At 41.3% G+C, this 17,222-nt stretch overlaps 1 protein-coding gene across 8 annotated transcripts in view; it reads right to left on the reverse strand.

The window, feature by feature from the left end:
• Positions 1–17,222, reverse strand: part of MYO5A (myosin VA) — a 213,266-nt gene that overhangs the window by 18,709 nt on the left and 177,335 nt on the right. For 3 of the 8 annotated variants that reach the window (XM_051822368.3, XM_008268986.5, XM_089310351.1), the window contains 5 exons: positions 15,533–15,731; positions 13,313–13,387; positions 11,566–11,659; positions 4,618–4,764; positions 2,671–2,825 (listed from right to left, as the gene is read on the reverse strand). In XM_051822368.3, the coding sequence (XP_051678328.3) occupies positions 2,671–2,825; positions 4,618–4,764; positions 11,566–11,659; positions 13,313–13,387; positions 15,533–15,731 (670 nt within the window). Of the gene's footprint in view, positions 1–2,670; positions 2,826–4,617; positions 4,765–5,852; positions 5,985–11,565; positions 11,660–13,312; positions 13,388–15,532; positions 15,732–17,222 lie in introns of those variants that run through there. The other 5 variants (XM_008268991.5, XM_008268989.5, XM_089310354.1 and 2 more) reach the window with 3 other exon arrangements.

Below are 17,222 nucleotides of genomic sequence, written 5' to 3' on the forward strand. Positions count from 1 at the left end.
GATTAAAACTGTCACCTTGGCACTTAAGTTGTTTCCAGATGGAATTTGTCAAAAGAATATTTTTACTATGAACAAACTATATTTGGCTAAAATTAAACAATAATTCAGTGTTAGTTCTGATTCCATTTCATTAAAAAAAACCACTTTGAACTCAAAGCTATTTTGCTTGCTTTTTGCCTTGGTAGTTGTCTCAAGAAGTAGCAATATTTCCAGTTTAAGTGCAATAAGCTTCGGTACACTAAAAAGGACCCGAGTTACATTCAGAAGACACGGATCACGTTTTACACATTAGATCTTCAGAAACTGCACGCTTCAGTAACCACTGTAGAATGTGACTGCATAGAACACCTGCACAATCTGGAGGGTCTGACAACCGGCATTTGTCTGAGGTTCCCCTCTAGGGGCTGGGGGAGGGGCAGGGTGTGGGGCTTCGCAGGTGCAGTATTTCAGCTGGGGAAGAAGAAACGATTCTGGGGATGATGGCTGTACAGCAGGGTGAATGTATTTAATGGCATACAACTGGACACTGAAAAATGGCTAAAATGGTAAACTTTCTATTATGTATGAGGGCTCTTCAAAAAGTTAATGGAAAATGCATATTATGAAAAAACTATGTATGGATTTATTTTTTTTTTCAACAAAATAAACTTACCTTTGTATTCCATTTTCCATGAACTTTTTGAAGTACCCTATTATATAATAATGTTTAAAATATTCATAAAATACACCTTAGACTTTTTTTTAAAGATTATTTTGGGGGCTGTCACTGTAGCACAATAGGTTAAACTGTCGCCTGCAATGCTGGAATACTACATGGGTGCCAGTCTGAGTCTCAGATGTTCCCTGCTGGTGGCCTGGGAAGGCAGTGGAAGGCACTATATCCAAATGGGAGACTCAGAAGAATCTCCTGGCTCCTGATCACCCCAGTTCCAGCTGTTGTAGCCATTTGGAGAGTGAACCAGTGGATGGAAGACCTTTTTCTGACTCTCTCCCTCTCTGTGTCTCTGCCTTTCAAATAAATAAAATAAATCTTTAAAAAAATTATTTTAGGGGCCAGTGCTATGGTGTAGTAGGTTAAGCAGCCACCTGTAACACTGGCATCCCATATGCACACTGGTTCAAGACCTGGCTGCTCCACTTCCTGCTAATGTGCCTGGGAAAAGTGGTGTAGGATGGCCCAAGTGTTTGGGTCCCTGCACTCACATGGGAGACACAGAAGAAGCTCCTGGCTCCTGGCTTTGGCCTGGCCCAGCCCTGGCCATTGCAGCCATTTGGGGAGTGAAGCAGCAGATAGAAGATTTCTCTGTTTCTCCTTCTCTATAACTCTGCCTTTCAAATAAATAAATTTTTTTAAAAAAGATTTATTTATTTGAAAGGCAGAGCAACAAAGAGAGTTATCTTCCAACCACTGGTTCACTCCCTAAATGGCTGCAACAGTCAGGTCTGTGCCAGGCCAAAGCCAGGAGCTAGGAACTCCCTCCTGGTCTCCCATATGGGTGGCAGAGGCCAAAGCACTTGGGCCATCTTTTACTACCTCCCCAGGCTCATACTAGGAAGCTAGATTAGAAGTAGAACAGCCAGGACTCAAATCAGCTCTCCAATATGGGATGTCAGTGTCCACAAGCAGTGGCTTAAGCCCTGTACCACAATGCTGGACCCAGACATTTTACATTTGACAAGGTCCATTTATCTTCATCCTGAAAGTTAATCAGAGGCAGAGCAGCTGGAGCACTTTATCTTAGTTCGTCAAAGAAACACTCAGGTTAAACTAAGTATGACGTTCCCTGTTTGTGGAGAGGAGGAGGAGGATTATGCAAGGTGACTCATGATTGCTGAGTTATGCAGTGCTTTCTGCTCGGTTATATAACGTGGCTGCCCTTTCCAAGCCTTTCCTCTCTGACTCGCATCTGCTTGGTGCTTTCACGTGGAGCCAAACATTTTATGTAGCAGCAAAAATCATGGAATGAGTTGGAGAATAAGGAGAATAAAAGTTGAAGAAAAGTTTAATGTTTTAGCAGTTATTTTATATGATGAACTAACTTATTCACCATCCATTTTAATTTCAGCAGCATATTTCCTGTATATATGGACTTCATGAAATATTTTAAATTTAGCTGTAAAACCTAAAAGCAAATATGAAGAAATTAAATTTACTTCATAATTAAATGTAATTATATAAAAGTAATTTTGACCATTGTCCAATTTGAAAGAAGGCATAAAAACATGTTACAAAGAATGTTTCCTTCAAAGAAAGCATTAAGACTGGATAGTAAGAATGGGTACTGGGCAAAGTAGTTAAGATGCTGTGCGGTATGCCCGCCTCCCATATCAGAGTGCCCGGGTCCAAGTCTCGGCTCTGCTTCTGATTCTGGCTCCCTGCTAATGCACTGCGATATCAGGTGATGGCTCAAGTACTTGGGTCAGTGACACTGATATTGAAAACCAGGATTGCATTCAGGCTCCTTGCTTTGGCCTGGCCCAGCCCCAGGCATATAGGAAGTGAATCAGTAGATGGAAGCATCTGTGTCTATTTTTCTGCTTTTCAAGGAAAAAAAAAAAGACTGGACAGTGTTTAGAACTAGCAACATCAGCACAGTTCAAGTGTAAGCCCCTCTGTGTAGGTGCTGTCATTAATATTCATCATGAGAATTTTGTTGAACATGAACTGACCTTGAGCACTTTCTTGATGCTGTTAATTGTTGACGTTAGCAAAGACCTTACTTTCTGATCATCATTTAAGTAGTCAGCATGTCGGACACACATAAACAGGATATATGCTGGCAACCCTGGAATCAAATTAACTGCTACACCACGGGGCTTCAGTTCTGGAGGAAAAAAAAAAAGAAAAATGATATTATATAACATTGGAAGTCTTTGTGAGCTATGAAAGCACAATTGTCATGCAACAGTTCAATAATTTAGGGTAAGGTGTTTTAATAGCTCATTAAGTGGAGAAATTTTGGGACATGTTTAAACAATGAGAACTCCCAAATTTCTAGTTCCTGCCCTGATTTCTTTGAACTCTAGTCTCATGTTTCATGTACCTTCCTAAAATCTCTGTTTAGAAACATCAAACTGAGCCTCTCCCAAACCAAACTCTTGATTTCCTAAGGAACTTGCTTTTCTGAGAGCTTTTCCCATCTCAGTAAATGGCAGCTCCAGTCTTGCAGTTTCTAGGTTATACAGCTTATCATCATCTTTGGCTCCTTATCCCATAGCTCATTTTGAATCCAGCAATAGATTCTGGTGACTCCATCTACAAAATTAACCCAGAATCCAAGTAGTCACCACCTGGTTTAGCCAGGATCCTAACTGAGGCCAGCATCATCTTCTGTATTGCTGAACAGCTTCCTAACTGGGCTCCCTATTAACCTCTTGCTCCTGGTAGTACATTTTCCACATAATAACCAGAGGTAAATCTTTAGGAAACATAGGTGAGATAATGTCACTTGGGTTCAGTGAGTCCCTCCAAGAGGCTTTTCATCTCTCTTATTTATAACACCAATATCCTTACCCCAGTCTACATGATCTATCTCATTCCCTTCCCCAATCCCAGCTCACTCCACTCTGGTCAAATGGTTCTCCTTGCTGTTGGCTGGACACACTAGGCATGCTTCTAACTCCATGACCTATAAGCTTACTACTTTTCTGTTTCAAATGTTCTTTCTCAGATATCAGCATGACTTGTTCCCTTCCTTGCTCTGGTCTCTGTCCACAGATCAACTTATCAAACAGACTTTACTGACAATTTTATATAAGCCAGTGCACCTGCCTTCACTCTGTTGCTTTACCTCCACAACCACTGGCTCCTTAACATTTTTGCTAAATGAAGACCTTGTTGACACATAAGCATCTCTGTACACAGTACTAAGTTTAATGGCATGAACCCTAAAAATGTCAACCAGGTGTCACTGCCAATCACATTGCTGTCAGCCTGGCACCTGGGGAGAGAAGTGCCATGCAGAGGCTGAAAGGTGAACTGTTTAGTCTTTCAGTTCATAATTTCCAGATGTGTGCTTTCTCCCAGCATTTAGCACCACCCCTCAATGAAGCTCCTCGCAAACTCAGTGGGCTTACATTCAACTTTAACAGGCCTCAGGCTGCCCTGAACTGCTTCTTCTACTCCCTCTTTCCTATCCTTTCCTTCCTTTGCTGGAGTCTTTTTCTTAATAGATGTTTTGAACTGACATCTGCAATTTATTTAGTAAAACTTTTTAGGAATATAAGGAAAAATAGAAATCCAGGAGGCTAAATGGCCTAGAACAGGGGTGTGTGAAGAATCCGTTGAGAAGGTGCTAGTCTTAGTGCCTGCTCTTCTCCCCCTAGAGACTGTGATTTAATTGGACTGGAATGGTGGGAGAGGCACACAACAGTACTTCTCAAAGACTCACGGGAGACTCTAACACGCAGCAGGACTGAGGAGACCTGGCCTCGGATATCCTCCCAGGTGAGTCCCTGCAGTTTGGCTAATAAGGCAGAGTGTGACAAGGATGCTGCTGGAGCACTGTGGTGGCAGCGCATACAGGTGAGTAAAGATCTTGAGTGCTGTCTGACTAGTGTTCCCATCACTGACATATGCACAATAAAGACCTCTTATCCCACGCAGGAAATACTTGCCCAGAATCAGATTCTTAACAAGTTTTTGCTCATCCTCCTTCTTGTATTCCAGCATTCCTTGGAAGTCCTTTTCTTTCCTGGGAATGTTGACTGGACGGATGGGTTCATCAATGATCTGTCCTGGAGATATGTTCTCCATCTGACCCACTTCAAGAGAAACCAAAAAGGAGAAGATTATGTTTTCCAGATGGAAAAAATGAGAGGGCGGCATGTTCCTATAATTTAAAATGACCTCTATGACAGGACAAACTTGCTGTCTTTGCCATGTAATTGTCTCCTCTTAAAATACTTTATTCTGCTAAAATTGGATGGATAGATGGCAACATTATATGATGTTACCCTAACAACCACTGATGACTGACTACTCTTAACATGAAATAAACTTATGTGATTCAAAATTTTAAAGTTTTCACTTGTTATAAGGTTTATTTTGAAATATGATTAAATGCCTCAAAAGCATGCAGTTTAATGTATTATTAACCTATACCAATCAGAAATAAATATATTTAGACTTGATCTCTATGTATGTCATCATAAAAAGCAAAGCTTTTATTTTAAGTATATCATTACACTCAGTGGAAATTACACCAAGATGGCTGGAATAACAGTGTTTCTTCACACCAATTGATGTGAAAATGTGTTGTTTTTCACACAGGTCTCCTAAGGCACTCATTCCTCAACCCACTGAACTCGTGAGCAGATTAAACAATTGTATTTTAATGTGACTTCTTAAATATTTGTATTTTTTTATGGAATGATAAAAGTCTGATCATGAATTTGTAACTACTGAAGTACAACCACTGGGTAACAACCCTACCAGTTGTTAAAAATTGCCAGAGACAGCAGCCAAAGAAGAGTGGAGCTAAGGGTAAAAAAAAAAAAATCCACTTTCATCTCAAAATTAAGAACCGCATGGGAAGTGCAGGGGAAAAAGCTAAGGGGATCTTGAGTTGTCACTGCAACTGTGGAGGTGAGTGCTAGGAGGCAGGACTGTTATCCTTATTTACAGGAAGGGGGTGCAGTTAAGAAATCCATTTAAGAGCAGATTAAGTTTGAGTTCTGAGACTTGTCAAACAAAATGCAGGTCAGATGCAAACATATTAGAAAATTTAATGTCACTGATTCCATGAGGCATCAGTAGTGCTTCCTGTTGTCACTCTGGACAATTTCCTGTGTTAGTTCTGAGAAGCCAGTTTCACAGGAAGAGGTTATCACAGATAATACCAATACCTGCCAGTACTGTTGCTTACGTGGCATGGAGCCTGTGACACACTGTCCACCTCGTGTTGCAGCCTCACACACTGGGACTGTGAGCGCTGAAAACCTGGTTTAGGTAAAGTCACCACCATCCATCCACACTACGATATCTAAAGAGTGATCAGATTGTGATTGGACACATCAGCCAGCTCCCACAGTCTAGTGGTCCCTATGCCTGCTGCAGCCTGAAAGCATAAGACTAACGTGCAGTGGATTCCTTTCTGCAGGAGAGGGGGAGACTCAAATGGTTTCACATGAATTACTGCTGGAGTCAGTTTAAATAGAACACCACAGGGCTGTTGGGGCAGCAGACACTGCTACAGAGCACAGGGACCTGCAGCTGTGAGAAAAACAATAAAATCCCTGCCACTTTAAGTCACAGAGACAATCTGAAGAGGAGAAACTAGGAGGAAACACACCCAACATATTAGGCTTATCAATAAATGCACATATTTGGACTCCTGTAACCCAAAGAGATTAAAGGAAAAAAAATTTTTTTTTTTTTTTAAGATTTACTTTGAAAGGCAGAAACAGAGTGAGAGACAGAGCAAGCGAGCAAGAGCACTTTGATTTGCTGGTTCACTCTCCGAATGACTGCAACAGCCAGTCTGGGCCAGGCTGAAGCCAGGAGCCAGGAACTCCAACTTGATCTCCTATATGGGTAGCGGAGCCCAAGTACTTGGACCATCTTCCGTTACCTTCCCAGGCACATCAACAGGAGGCTGGATGGGTAGTGGAACACTCAGTACTTGAACTGGCATTCATAAAGGACACCAGCATCAATGGTGGCAGCTTATCTTGTTGTACCACAATGCTGCCCCCTCCAAAGAGGATATTTCAAATATACTGATTTTATCAAATCTAGGATGTTATTGCTTTAAAGTACATCATTTTTATATAACACTAACAGAAGGAAAACATTACCAATTAAACTGTGAGACATATCCTGATTTCAGAGATGTTAAAAGTGTGAAACATTGTGCACCTCAGAATTTATGAAATATGGTGAATATTTTTGCAAAGAGAACTCATTTTATTTAAAAAAAAAAAAGCCTCATTTCCCTTTTGAAAAATCACTAACCAGCCTATTTTTTGTTCTATACAAAACTGAGAGACAAAATTTACCATACCGTCACTGAAAATTTTCTCTCTGCCTCTGCATTCTTCCTAGAGACTTAAACCTTTAACCAAACTGAGAGGAAATACAGAGGTCAGCTCAATATAACCTTGTTTACCAAAATTATCCACTAATGAAAGTGCTGACTGTTATGGAGCATCAAGAAAACATAAAGCCCGAAAGAGATGAGGCAGGACAGCGCCCAGCTTTCAAACACGCAGGAGACTGCAGCACAGCAGGGTGAAGAGGCGGGGCTTTAGGAGCTCACTAGGCCATGTAGGCTCTGGCCTCACGATGGGATTAGTGCATTAGGAAACAGCTGAGGGAACTTGCTCAGCCTTTTGACCTCTGTGTGATTTATGTGACATGAGCACTTGCTGAGGGCAGTGTCTATCTTCTCCCTTTCTTTTCAGGGACTAAAGATGCTAATGTTCTAGCACTTCTTTTTGTCCTGTCATCTCTGTTATACAGAAAATACAGGCAACTTTGTACAACAAAGTGCACGGTACCCCTCATCTCTGGAGGATGCAGCAACAAGGTGCCCAACAAGGCACCGTCTCAGTAGCAGAGACAGGGCTCCCACCAGACACTGACCCTAGCAGGGCCTTGGTGTTGAGTGTCTGCTTCCAGAACAGGGAGAGAGAAACTTCTGTTCTTTATGCATTTCCCACTTTCAGGCATTTGCTTACAGCAGCATACATGGGCTGAGTCTGTGGTCACTTAGTCAGGTGCTCCATCTTAAGGACGCCCCTCCAGGAAGACCTGAAGCATTCTCTACTTCTATATTCTAGGTTCCTACTAACCTTAAAGGAATTACATACCTGAACCTTTCTGTCCTGGAAAAGGAAAAGATACTGGAAAGATGTCTTTTCAAAATTTACTTTACCTCACTTACTTTCCTCACCAGGAAGATGTTGATTTTAGTTTACCTGGACAGATAAAATTTTTTTTTTTTTTTGACAGAGTGGACAGTGAGAGAGAGACAGAGAGAAAGGTCTTCCTTTTCCGTTGTTCACCCCTCAATGGCCGCTGTGGCCGCCGCACCGTGCTGATCTGAAGCCAGGAGCCAGGTGCTTCTCCTGGTCTTCCATGTGGGTACAGGGCCCAAGCACTTGGGCCATCCTCCACTGCACTCCCCGGCCACAGCAGAGAGCTGGACTGGAAGAGGAGCAACCGGGACAGAATCCGGCGCACCAACCGGGACTAGAACCCGGGGTGCCAGCGCCTCAGGCGGAGGATTAGCCTATTGAGCCGCAGCGCTGGCCCAGATAAATTCTGATCATTAGAAAAGGCCTACTGGAAAAACAGGACACAAAGGAGACAGACTGATGGGCCTCAGAAGGCCAATGGGTTCTGGTCCTGCCTTCAACATAGTAAGACTTTGGGTATGTCACTGAAGGCTTCTGAACCTTAATTTTTTGCTCTTATGAAATACTCATAATTAACTGATTTCTAGAGTGCTTTCCTGCCTAAAAGTGTTGATTATGCAAATTTTTGGGGACTACCCACTCCTGAGTTAAAATATAGCACACAACATATCAAATTTTCAAACACTCTCCTTTTAGCTATATAATTTCTGCTAAAAATTAAAGATGTTGGAATTTTTAAAAAAAGTTTTTGTTGGCTTCTAAAAAATCTTCCTAATTAAATGTAGTCCACAGGAGCCAAGAATCATGTTATTTCAAGGCAAAGGATTTTAAGTGTGTTGCAATATACTTCAACAATATAAGAAAACTTCTAGTTATTAGAGGATGCTGTTTTATACAAAGTTGCCAGTATTTTCTGTAAAACCTAAATACAGCAGGACAAAGAGATATGTTAGAACAGATTTGCATGTTTATTCCCTGAAAATAAAGGCAAGGAGCAGAGAGACTGCCCTCAGCAAGTGTCCACAACACATAAATCAGTATCACTGTACCATTGAGATATGTATGACTTAACCTAAAATAGAACTTTTTAAAAAAAGAATTATTATGTCTTTTTTTTTGTTTGATCTATGAATTGCTTTCTTAAATGCCACTTTATAGCTTTCAAGCTATCAGGATAATTTAATGAAAGAAGTTGATTTCTGATTGACAGTAGCTTAAAATTAGTAACATATTGAAATATTCTAACCCATCTCTTCAATTAAAAAGTATATATCTGAGGAAAGCTGATTAAAAACTTGGAACAACAAATGGTCTTTCCATTAATCAAAATGTACTAAAAGTGTGGAAAGAAACTGTTAGGGATTTAACAAATAAATAATCTCACAAGCCACTACCTTTAAAATCAGCTTCTTGCAAGGGCAAATATTCTGCCATCGGATTATCATTCCATGATATAATTAGTGCAAAGTGCAGAGAGTCCTCTGAATAAAGCCTGAGTGCCTGAAGTTCAGAGGTTTTAATGCAGTTTATGAATCATGGAATACTAAATGACTACAAAGTCATCATCCTGACTTCTAAATAAGTATTTCAGTGTTTGCATATCCAAGGGAGTAATATCCTTTTCCAAGTAAATATCCATGTTGACATGTTTTAAGGATTTCTGGGGCTGGGCATTTGGCATAGTGGTTAAGATGTCACTTGGGGAGCTGATGCCGTGGCTCACTTGGTTAACCTTCTGCCTGCGGCGCCGGCATTCCATATGAGCGCTGGGTTCTAGTCCTGGTTGCCCCTCTTCCAGTCCAGCTCTCTGCTGTGGCCCGGGAAGGCAGTGGAGGATGGCCCAAGTGCTTGGGCGCCTGCACCCACATGGGAGACCGGGAGGAAGCACCTGGCTCCTGGCTTCGGATCGGTGCAGTGCCGGCTGTAGCGGCCATTTGGGTGGTGAACCAATGGAAAGAAGACTTTTCTTTGTCTCTCTCTCATTGTCTAACTGTATCTGTCAAATAAATTAAAAAAAAAAAAGATGTCACTCAGGACACCTGTATCCCATATCAGGAGTGGGTGGGTTCAAGTCCTGGCTCTGCTCTGGATTCCTGCTTCCTATCATTGCACACCCTGGGAGGCAGCAGGTAATCTCTATACTCAGGTGGGAAGCCTAGATTGGATTCCCATTTCCTGGTTTTGGTCCGACTCAGCCCTAGCAACATGTTGTAGGCATCTGGGGAGTGAACCAGCAGATGAGAGATCTTTGTCTCTCTCAGTCTCTCTGTCTTTCAATTAGATAAAATAAAAATATTTTAAGAATTTGTGAAATTTATTTGTGAAACTCATAAACATTTATGGAATCATTATCATAGGTGACACACTGTACTAGGTGCTGTGAAAATAAGGGGAAATAAGAGGTGGCTTCTATGGTCAGGAAGCTCATAGTAAGTATGGTCAGGAAGCTCACAGTAAGTCAAACAAAAATATTACTAAAAATATGACATGGTGAAAACCACAAAAGGTGTGAGCCAGACTGGTGTGCAGAAGGCAGAACTGTAAGATCTGTCTGGGCCATCAGGAAAGTTTGCTCTTGAGGATGTGACATGTGACTCTGGTCTCCAAAGATGTGTAAGTCTTGACCAGGAGAAGCAGGGAGACCAAGGAGAAAGGAGTTCGGAGAGGGCCTCGAGAGTTAATCACGGCCTATTCTCCTCTTCAAGCCAAGGAAGAATTACACAGAGTAACGGAGAGAATAAGACAGGCAGTTGGACTTTACAGGATCTGCTCTGGTCAAGATGGTAATAGTTCATGTGGGATTGAAGGCAGTTTCAAAGAGCTTCTCTAGAATCTCATGATCAGCAGGGAAGACAGCATTGGAAGGAACTTAGCGTCTGGCTTTGTCCTGTCCATGGCTGGATTCCTGACACTCATATCCATGACCTGCAAACAGCAGGAACTCAACAAATACTGAATGAGTGAACACTAACTCCCAAGACAATACTCAGCTCTATATAATAATAATTAATATTTGATGATTTCTCAAGAAGTTTTCTCATCAATGTATATAAATCACAAGATGTTCAAAATATGTTATTGCTTTATAATAATAATTCATGCTTTTCTTCTCTTTCTGGGTTGGACTGTGAATTCTTTGAGAACACAAACTCTGTGTTATTCATTTTACCACCCCTAATGCTACCAGTAATATTAGTATCTAAAGATGAACTATTCTAAATGCATTAAACATATCATTGTGATCAATCCTCATATGCCATGTCAGATAGATACCTCTATCATTCCTATTTAACAGGTGGGGAAACTGAGGAATAGAGCAGTTCAGTAGCTTGTCTAACATCATCAGATTAATTAGAAGAGGCAGGATTTGAATCTTAGTTTCAGAATCCATACAATTACACTCTATATGTTAGGATAGTGTCCGGCATATAATATCTAATACTATACATATACTATACATATATCTAATACATATATAATACTCATTTGATGTTTGATGAATGAATTTTCTCCCTTTGTAAATTACCATTATCATGAAAAGAATATTTTACCTATTCTACAAGTAGAAATTTCTACACCACAGAGGTCAGGTTTGCTGAAAGCTATTTTTATCACATCTAATATTTGTGTGCAAACTCCTGTTAGGTTGCTAGCAAGTAACACAAAATCAAGATTCAGCAACTGTCATAAAAAATGTTTAAATACCTTCTAGTTCACCAATTTTTTTGGCAAATACTTTCAGTTGTTTTTTCAGTTTCCGAACAGTCTTATCCTGTTTTTCAAGTTGTTCCATCAAGTCCTAGAAATCAAAATGAGATATGTAACAGAAAGATCAAAATAGGCTTTCTAAAATGCACCAAAGGAAAGCAGACGTAACATCACAGAAATAATGTTGTTAGTTTTACATAAAAGCTCCAGAAAAGCTTGATGGTGGAGCCACCACCTGGATAAAATCGGAAGGCGTGGGAAATGCAGCTACAATAATAGCCAAATGTTAAAATACACCACGTGGTAAAATCCTTTACAGGATGATGGACAGCAGGCTCTCTGTGGAGTCTTTTCCAGGAGACTCCAGGTGAGGAAAACAACAGGAAGCTTGTAAAATATACTGGTTTTCCCCCAGTGGTATGTTTTTTGTTTCCTTAAGATTTTATTTTTCAAAAGGCAGAGTTAGAGAGAGAGGGAGAGAGGGAAGGAAAGAGAGAGGGAGAGAGAGACTTAGCCATCTATTGGGCCACTCCCCAAATGGCTGTAATGGATGGCACTTGGGCCAGGCAGAAGCCAGGGGTCTGGAGCTCCATCCAGGTCTCCCACACAAGTGGCAGGGCCCCAATCACTTGGATCATCTTCTGTTGCTTTCCCAGGCGCATCAGCAGGGAGCTGGATCAGAAGTGGAGCAGCTGGGACTTGAACCAGTGCTTTATGGGATGCTGGTGTCCCAGGTAGTGGTTTAACTTATGGTGCTACAGTGCTGGACCAGGAATGTCCTCCCTCCCTTCCTCCCTCCCTCCCTCCCTCACTCCTTCCTTCCTTTCTTGTTCCTTCCTTCCCTCCCTCCCTCCCTCCCTCCCTCCCTTCCTTCCTTCCTTCCTTCCTTCCTTCCCGAGACAAAACCAAATTCTGAAGAAGGCACAAGGTGGGATTATTCACAGGACATTGACCTTAGGTGCACATTGACACTCCACGTGTGATGCACTGTCTCTATGAGACCTAGCCTTGGGAGCTCTAAAATCCTGAAATTTCAGAAAAGCTAAGAGGTTTGAGATGTTAAAAAGTTGAAAAAATAGTCACAAAGAACAGCAGTCTGCTGTCTTAGCAGGTGCAGGTGGAATAAAATACCCATGAAATTTTACAGGTGATAAAACATTGCTTATGTAGAACAAAGAGAGTAATTAGGAATGCCTATACAAAAGAGAAAAAAAGCAGTATATGTAGCAGGGTAAATAAAGAAAACACCTCTTGCGATTATTGGCGTGTTCTCTCAAATGTTTAAAACTCAATAATTAAGATGAAGGTGGACAAGAACAGACTGAGCAAGACCTTAGAAGGGAAGTGAGTCAGTGATATCTGTGATGGTTATTCAGGCTGTGGAAAAGCAAAGTATTTGCAAATATAAATATTCACTCTCCAGTTTAGACTGGAATGGACTCAGATACCAGATAACATTGCAATGTGGTAAGCTGTGCAGCCTGGATTCTACTTCATCCTGCAAATCCCATTCTGCTTCCATCACACTGTAAGTCTAGTGTTAATAACAAACCAAACATGGACAGTGGACGCGGGACACTGATAGAGGTGACACCACTGGCTAGAAGACTGCTGTGGGGAGAAGCAGGCTTCATGAAAGTTATTGAAGAGATTTCCTGGGGAGGGGCAGGCAGCAGTGGGCTCTCAGTTACAGAGGGCTGAAAATAGCAAGCGAGACAACGAAAAGCTCTGTGGTTTTACATACAATCATCCGTTTGTAAAGTGAAATCCGATATGACTGATACTTCTTAGGGTCATCTGCATATAATTCCTCAAAATACTGAAAAAACAGGCACAATGGATATTTGTTTTTCTCTTGTTTTTGAGGAGAATGCTACCTCTCAATAAAATCAGTCTTAAAATATTTCAAAACACAATGATGAAACTGCATACATTCAAAAGGCTCTGGTTTGTCACCTACCATAACTCTTCTCTGTCTAGTAGAGATGATTCTAATTATATACAGACATTCTTTGCATGATCACAGGAAACAGGCAGTGGCCAGGAGGCCATCATTCAGCAGGTAAATGAGAGGCTGTCCACACTGCCCACAGGAGGCTGACTTTTCACTCCTCAGATGGCCTGTCTGCCTTTTTCTTCCTAGCCTCTCCCATGTATGACACTCATAAGGCCAGCAACAGTGGCAAGAGTAGGGAAGGCAAAAAAAATGATGCAAGAAGCCTGGCGAGAAGCCCTGTGCCTTCTCTCCCTGAAAGGCAGTGTGGGGGCAGCCTGCAAAGCCTGTTCACCAGAGGAGGAGAAAAAGCATTTTTATGTTTGTGCTGGTAGGTAGGAGGGCTGTGTTTCCAAGAACACGAAGCCCAAGTCCACTGCTGCTTTACTATTCTGCTCAAGTCTTGCCTAAAGAAGTGCGCAAGACTGAACAACCATAATGATTTTGAAAATGTACAGCATTTTATGCACTTACGTTTGAATCCATTCTTTTGAATTAGGAGTCAGTGTAATGGCAGAAGCAGCTGAATTACAAATTCAAACTCACTAATAGATTCTACAGCTTACTACGTGGGAGCTCGGTACAAGAACTGCCAACCCAAGTAACACTACAAGCAAGATTGCAAAGGCAGTGCTTCACGAACTTAGTGAAAACTGGGAACCTACCACCCAGAAGCATCTTTCACGGTCTCACATTGTATTTTAAGATAATCATTCATTAATAAAGAATTTGTACACTGATAAATCATTATTATATTATTCAGTATCTTGATTAATTCTTAGTCATCAAAGCATTGTTAGTTTAATTAAGTTGAGAGTAATTAATGGTATTTCAAAAACATTTTATGATTCAGAAGATTTCCTCCCGAATTAGTGAGATTTCAGTCTGGAAAGAGTCCAAATACTGCCCTTGCCTCCTCCCACATGCCCACCAGGAATCCTCCAGAAGATCAGGAAAAAAACAGCTGGGGCTCTGCTCCCAATTCATTTAAAGATGGCTGCATAAATAACACTGGGGATGACTTGTAAACAATCTTATGGCAGTAATGGAGGAATGATTCACACTGTCCAATCTTCACAGAAAACCCAATCTTACTACAGGTCATTAAAAAAAATCTTAATTAAAAAAAAGACAAATCAACACCAATCCCAGAAAATTTTTCTGAAAATCTAACAGTACAATACAGATTTTTGTTTAGAAATGTGAATAATTTTTTAATGATTTTTAATACATTTGTCAAACTTAACTAGATTAAAAACTGCAAATCTTCACTAAAATTTATTATATGACTGAGAAAGAACTGTTTTAGAAACTGTTTTTGGTTGAAAAAAAGGAAAAAGGAAAAATCTTGGGCTCTATAACAATATCAGAATCTGGCAAGGGAAAAATAAAACCGCCTCATTTAGTGCACAAGTTCTGTTGTGTAAACATGACCTTAATGCCTCTCCTCTCTGACCCAGGAGCTCTACCCTAAGTCAACCAATAGCCCCTGTGTGGCTCTGCCAACTGCTTTTCCTATTCTCAACTCCAGTCCCCTTTGTCTACTGGAGATGGAGGCTGGAGTAGCCTTGGTGACTGCCTGGGGACCGATGGTAAACGAATCTTATCCTCAATCTGTAGTGACAATCACCTCTTGCCGACAAACCTCTTGGATGGGCAGAGAACCTGCAGCTGAAGTGGAGGGAGCAGATCGTGGAGCCTAGAAACTATGAACAGCCCAGCGCGCAGGGGCCACCCTTCCAGACTCCCAAGGTAGAACCGAGAAGCTCAGCTACTCAAGAGCCTTCTGTGAGAAACACAACCTGTGCACATGCCCTTTTCATTTCTATCAGCGTTGTCTTATTTTCCTTACTCTGTGTCTGCTAGAAGAAGAGGGTGGTGAGCATGGACTGTGTTGTCAAAAGGAAAGCAGAAGTCCTGCAGGGCAGGGGCTACCTGCTGAGGAATGCGGGGCCTGGCAGCCCTCCTTACCAAGTTCTCGTTGGTCAGCCGGGTAATCTCGTGCTGCAGGCTGGCCTCGATGCGTGCCTCCGGCGGCAGCTGCAGGTTCTGGGCCAGCAGCTGCTGCTGCCGGTTGTTCTCCTCCTTTAGGCTCTGAATCTCCCCGCGGAGGGCCTCGGCCTCGTTCTCGTGGCTCCTCTTCTGTGACTGGAGCTGCGATTCTAGGAGTCTGTAGAGAAGCCACACAGGTTGGAAGTGGGGATGACACCCCAAGCCCCCACCTAATATAGGCGACACCTCGTTTTTGCAAGCGGATTCTGTGTATCTTCTGATTTGATCAGATAATCTCAAACAAGGGCCAGCAGTGGGAACAGATGCTTTCACATATGTGTCTTTCTGAACTGTATAAAGTTCCCAGAGGCTCTGAGAAGAGGAAAGTTTTAGCTCTTTTGAAAGGCTCACAGGAAGTTATTTTACAAAATCAGTTAAGAGACACAGCTGTAATCTGGCATTCTACATTTGCATGCTAGCATCTGAACTGGCAAAGACAGGTACCTTTGCCACAAAACAACTCTGCAATATGAAGGGGCAAGATTACCAACTCCCAATCTAATTAGCCATGCCTTTAAGTTTTACTAAATTACTAATTCCAGGCAGAGGGTGGGACCAGTGTCCCACTTTTATATTCTACTCTTATTTCAGAATAACGCAAAGTTTAGAGTGCTGCTATGAAATACATTTACCTAAATCCAGAAGTTTTAAAATTTCATATATATATATATTTTAGAGTTGTCATCTTCTCTCCCCAACAGCTTACATAGCAGTAACATAATCCCAACAAGATGTGGCTTTAGAACATAAATATTAAAAAGACCAACAAAGTGGTTACTGCTTCTCTGAGCAAACATTCAGTCAGCTGTGCCCACAGAGCAGACCAGGGCACAGGCAGTGAGGACCCAGAGTACAGTACCCTTCCTTCACCATGCACCCCTGCTTCTACATACACTCCTCTTCCAAATGCAAAGCAGAGTTATGGTTAAAAAGTAACTAACATGAAGAAAGATGACTTTTGAATGCACTTGGTTGCCAACTGCTGGGTAAAACCTACTGAAGCCGTTGCAAGCAGACTGTTAACAGCAGACTAAAAATATTTCAGTGATCACAAAATTTCAAAAGGATTTGAACAAATAACACCCCAAAGTTAATGACAGTGGTTTATGGTTAGAACAAACAAAGCAAAATAAGCAGAAGCTCCTTGAATAGTATAGTAAATATTAATAAAAGTTAATCATGAAAATGGAATTTTTATGATTTTTTAAGACATGAATATCACTACACCAAATGAGTATCTGTGTTATAAAGTGTGGCTGTTTCATTTTTATTTTATTCCCCCTAAACATATTTAACATTCTGAACTATACTCATGCAGGAAGCCTTTCTGATTTGCTGCTTCACAAACATGGATTTCACAAAAAACAGAGAATGCCAAATTATGCATTTAATATTGCTTTTAGGCAGTATTACTACATAAGAACGTAGCCACATTGCCATAGGCATTATATCCTGTAGATTGACCTAAGTGGCTAAGTAGTAAATATTACTCCCCACCACCACCACTAATTTGTGCTCTTATTCAAAGACTGTTTTCAACTCCTAAAGGGAGCACTTGATAGCATCATTTACTTTGCAGGGGTGAGGAACATTTTTTCTGCCAAAGGCC

The sequence above is a fragment of the Oryctolagus cuniculus genome, chromosome 12 (genome assembly GCF_051225735.1).
Source record: "Oryctolagus cuniculus isolate XC-2025 breed Fujian yellow rabbit chromosome 12, ASM5122573v1, whole genome shotgun sequence".
Classification (NCBI taxonomy): Eukaryota; Metazoa; Chordata; class Mammalia; order Lagomorpha; family Leporidae; genus Oryctolagus; species Oryctolagus cuniculus.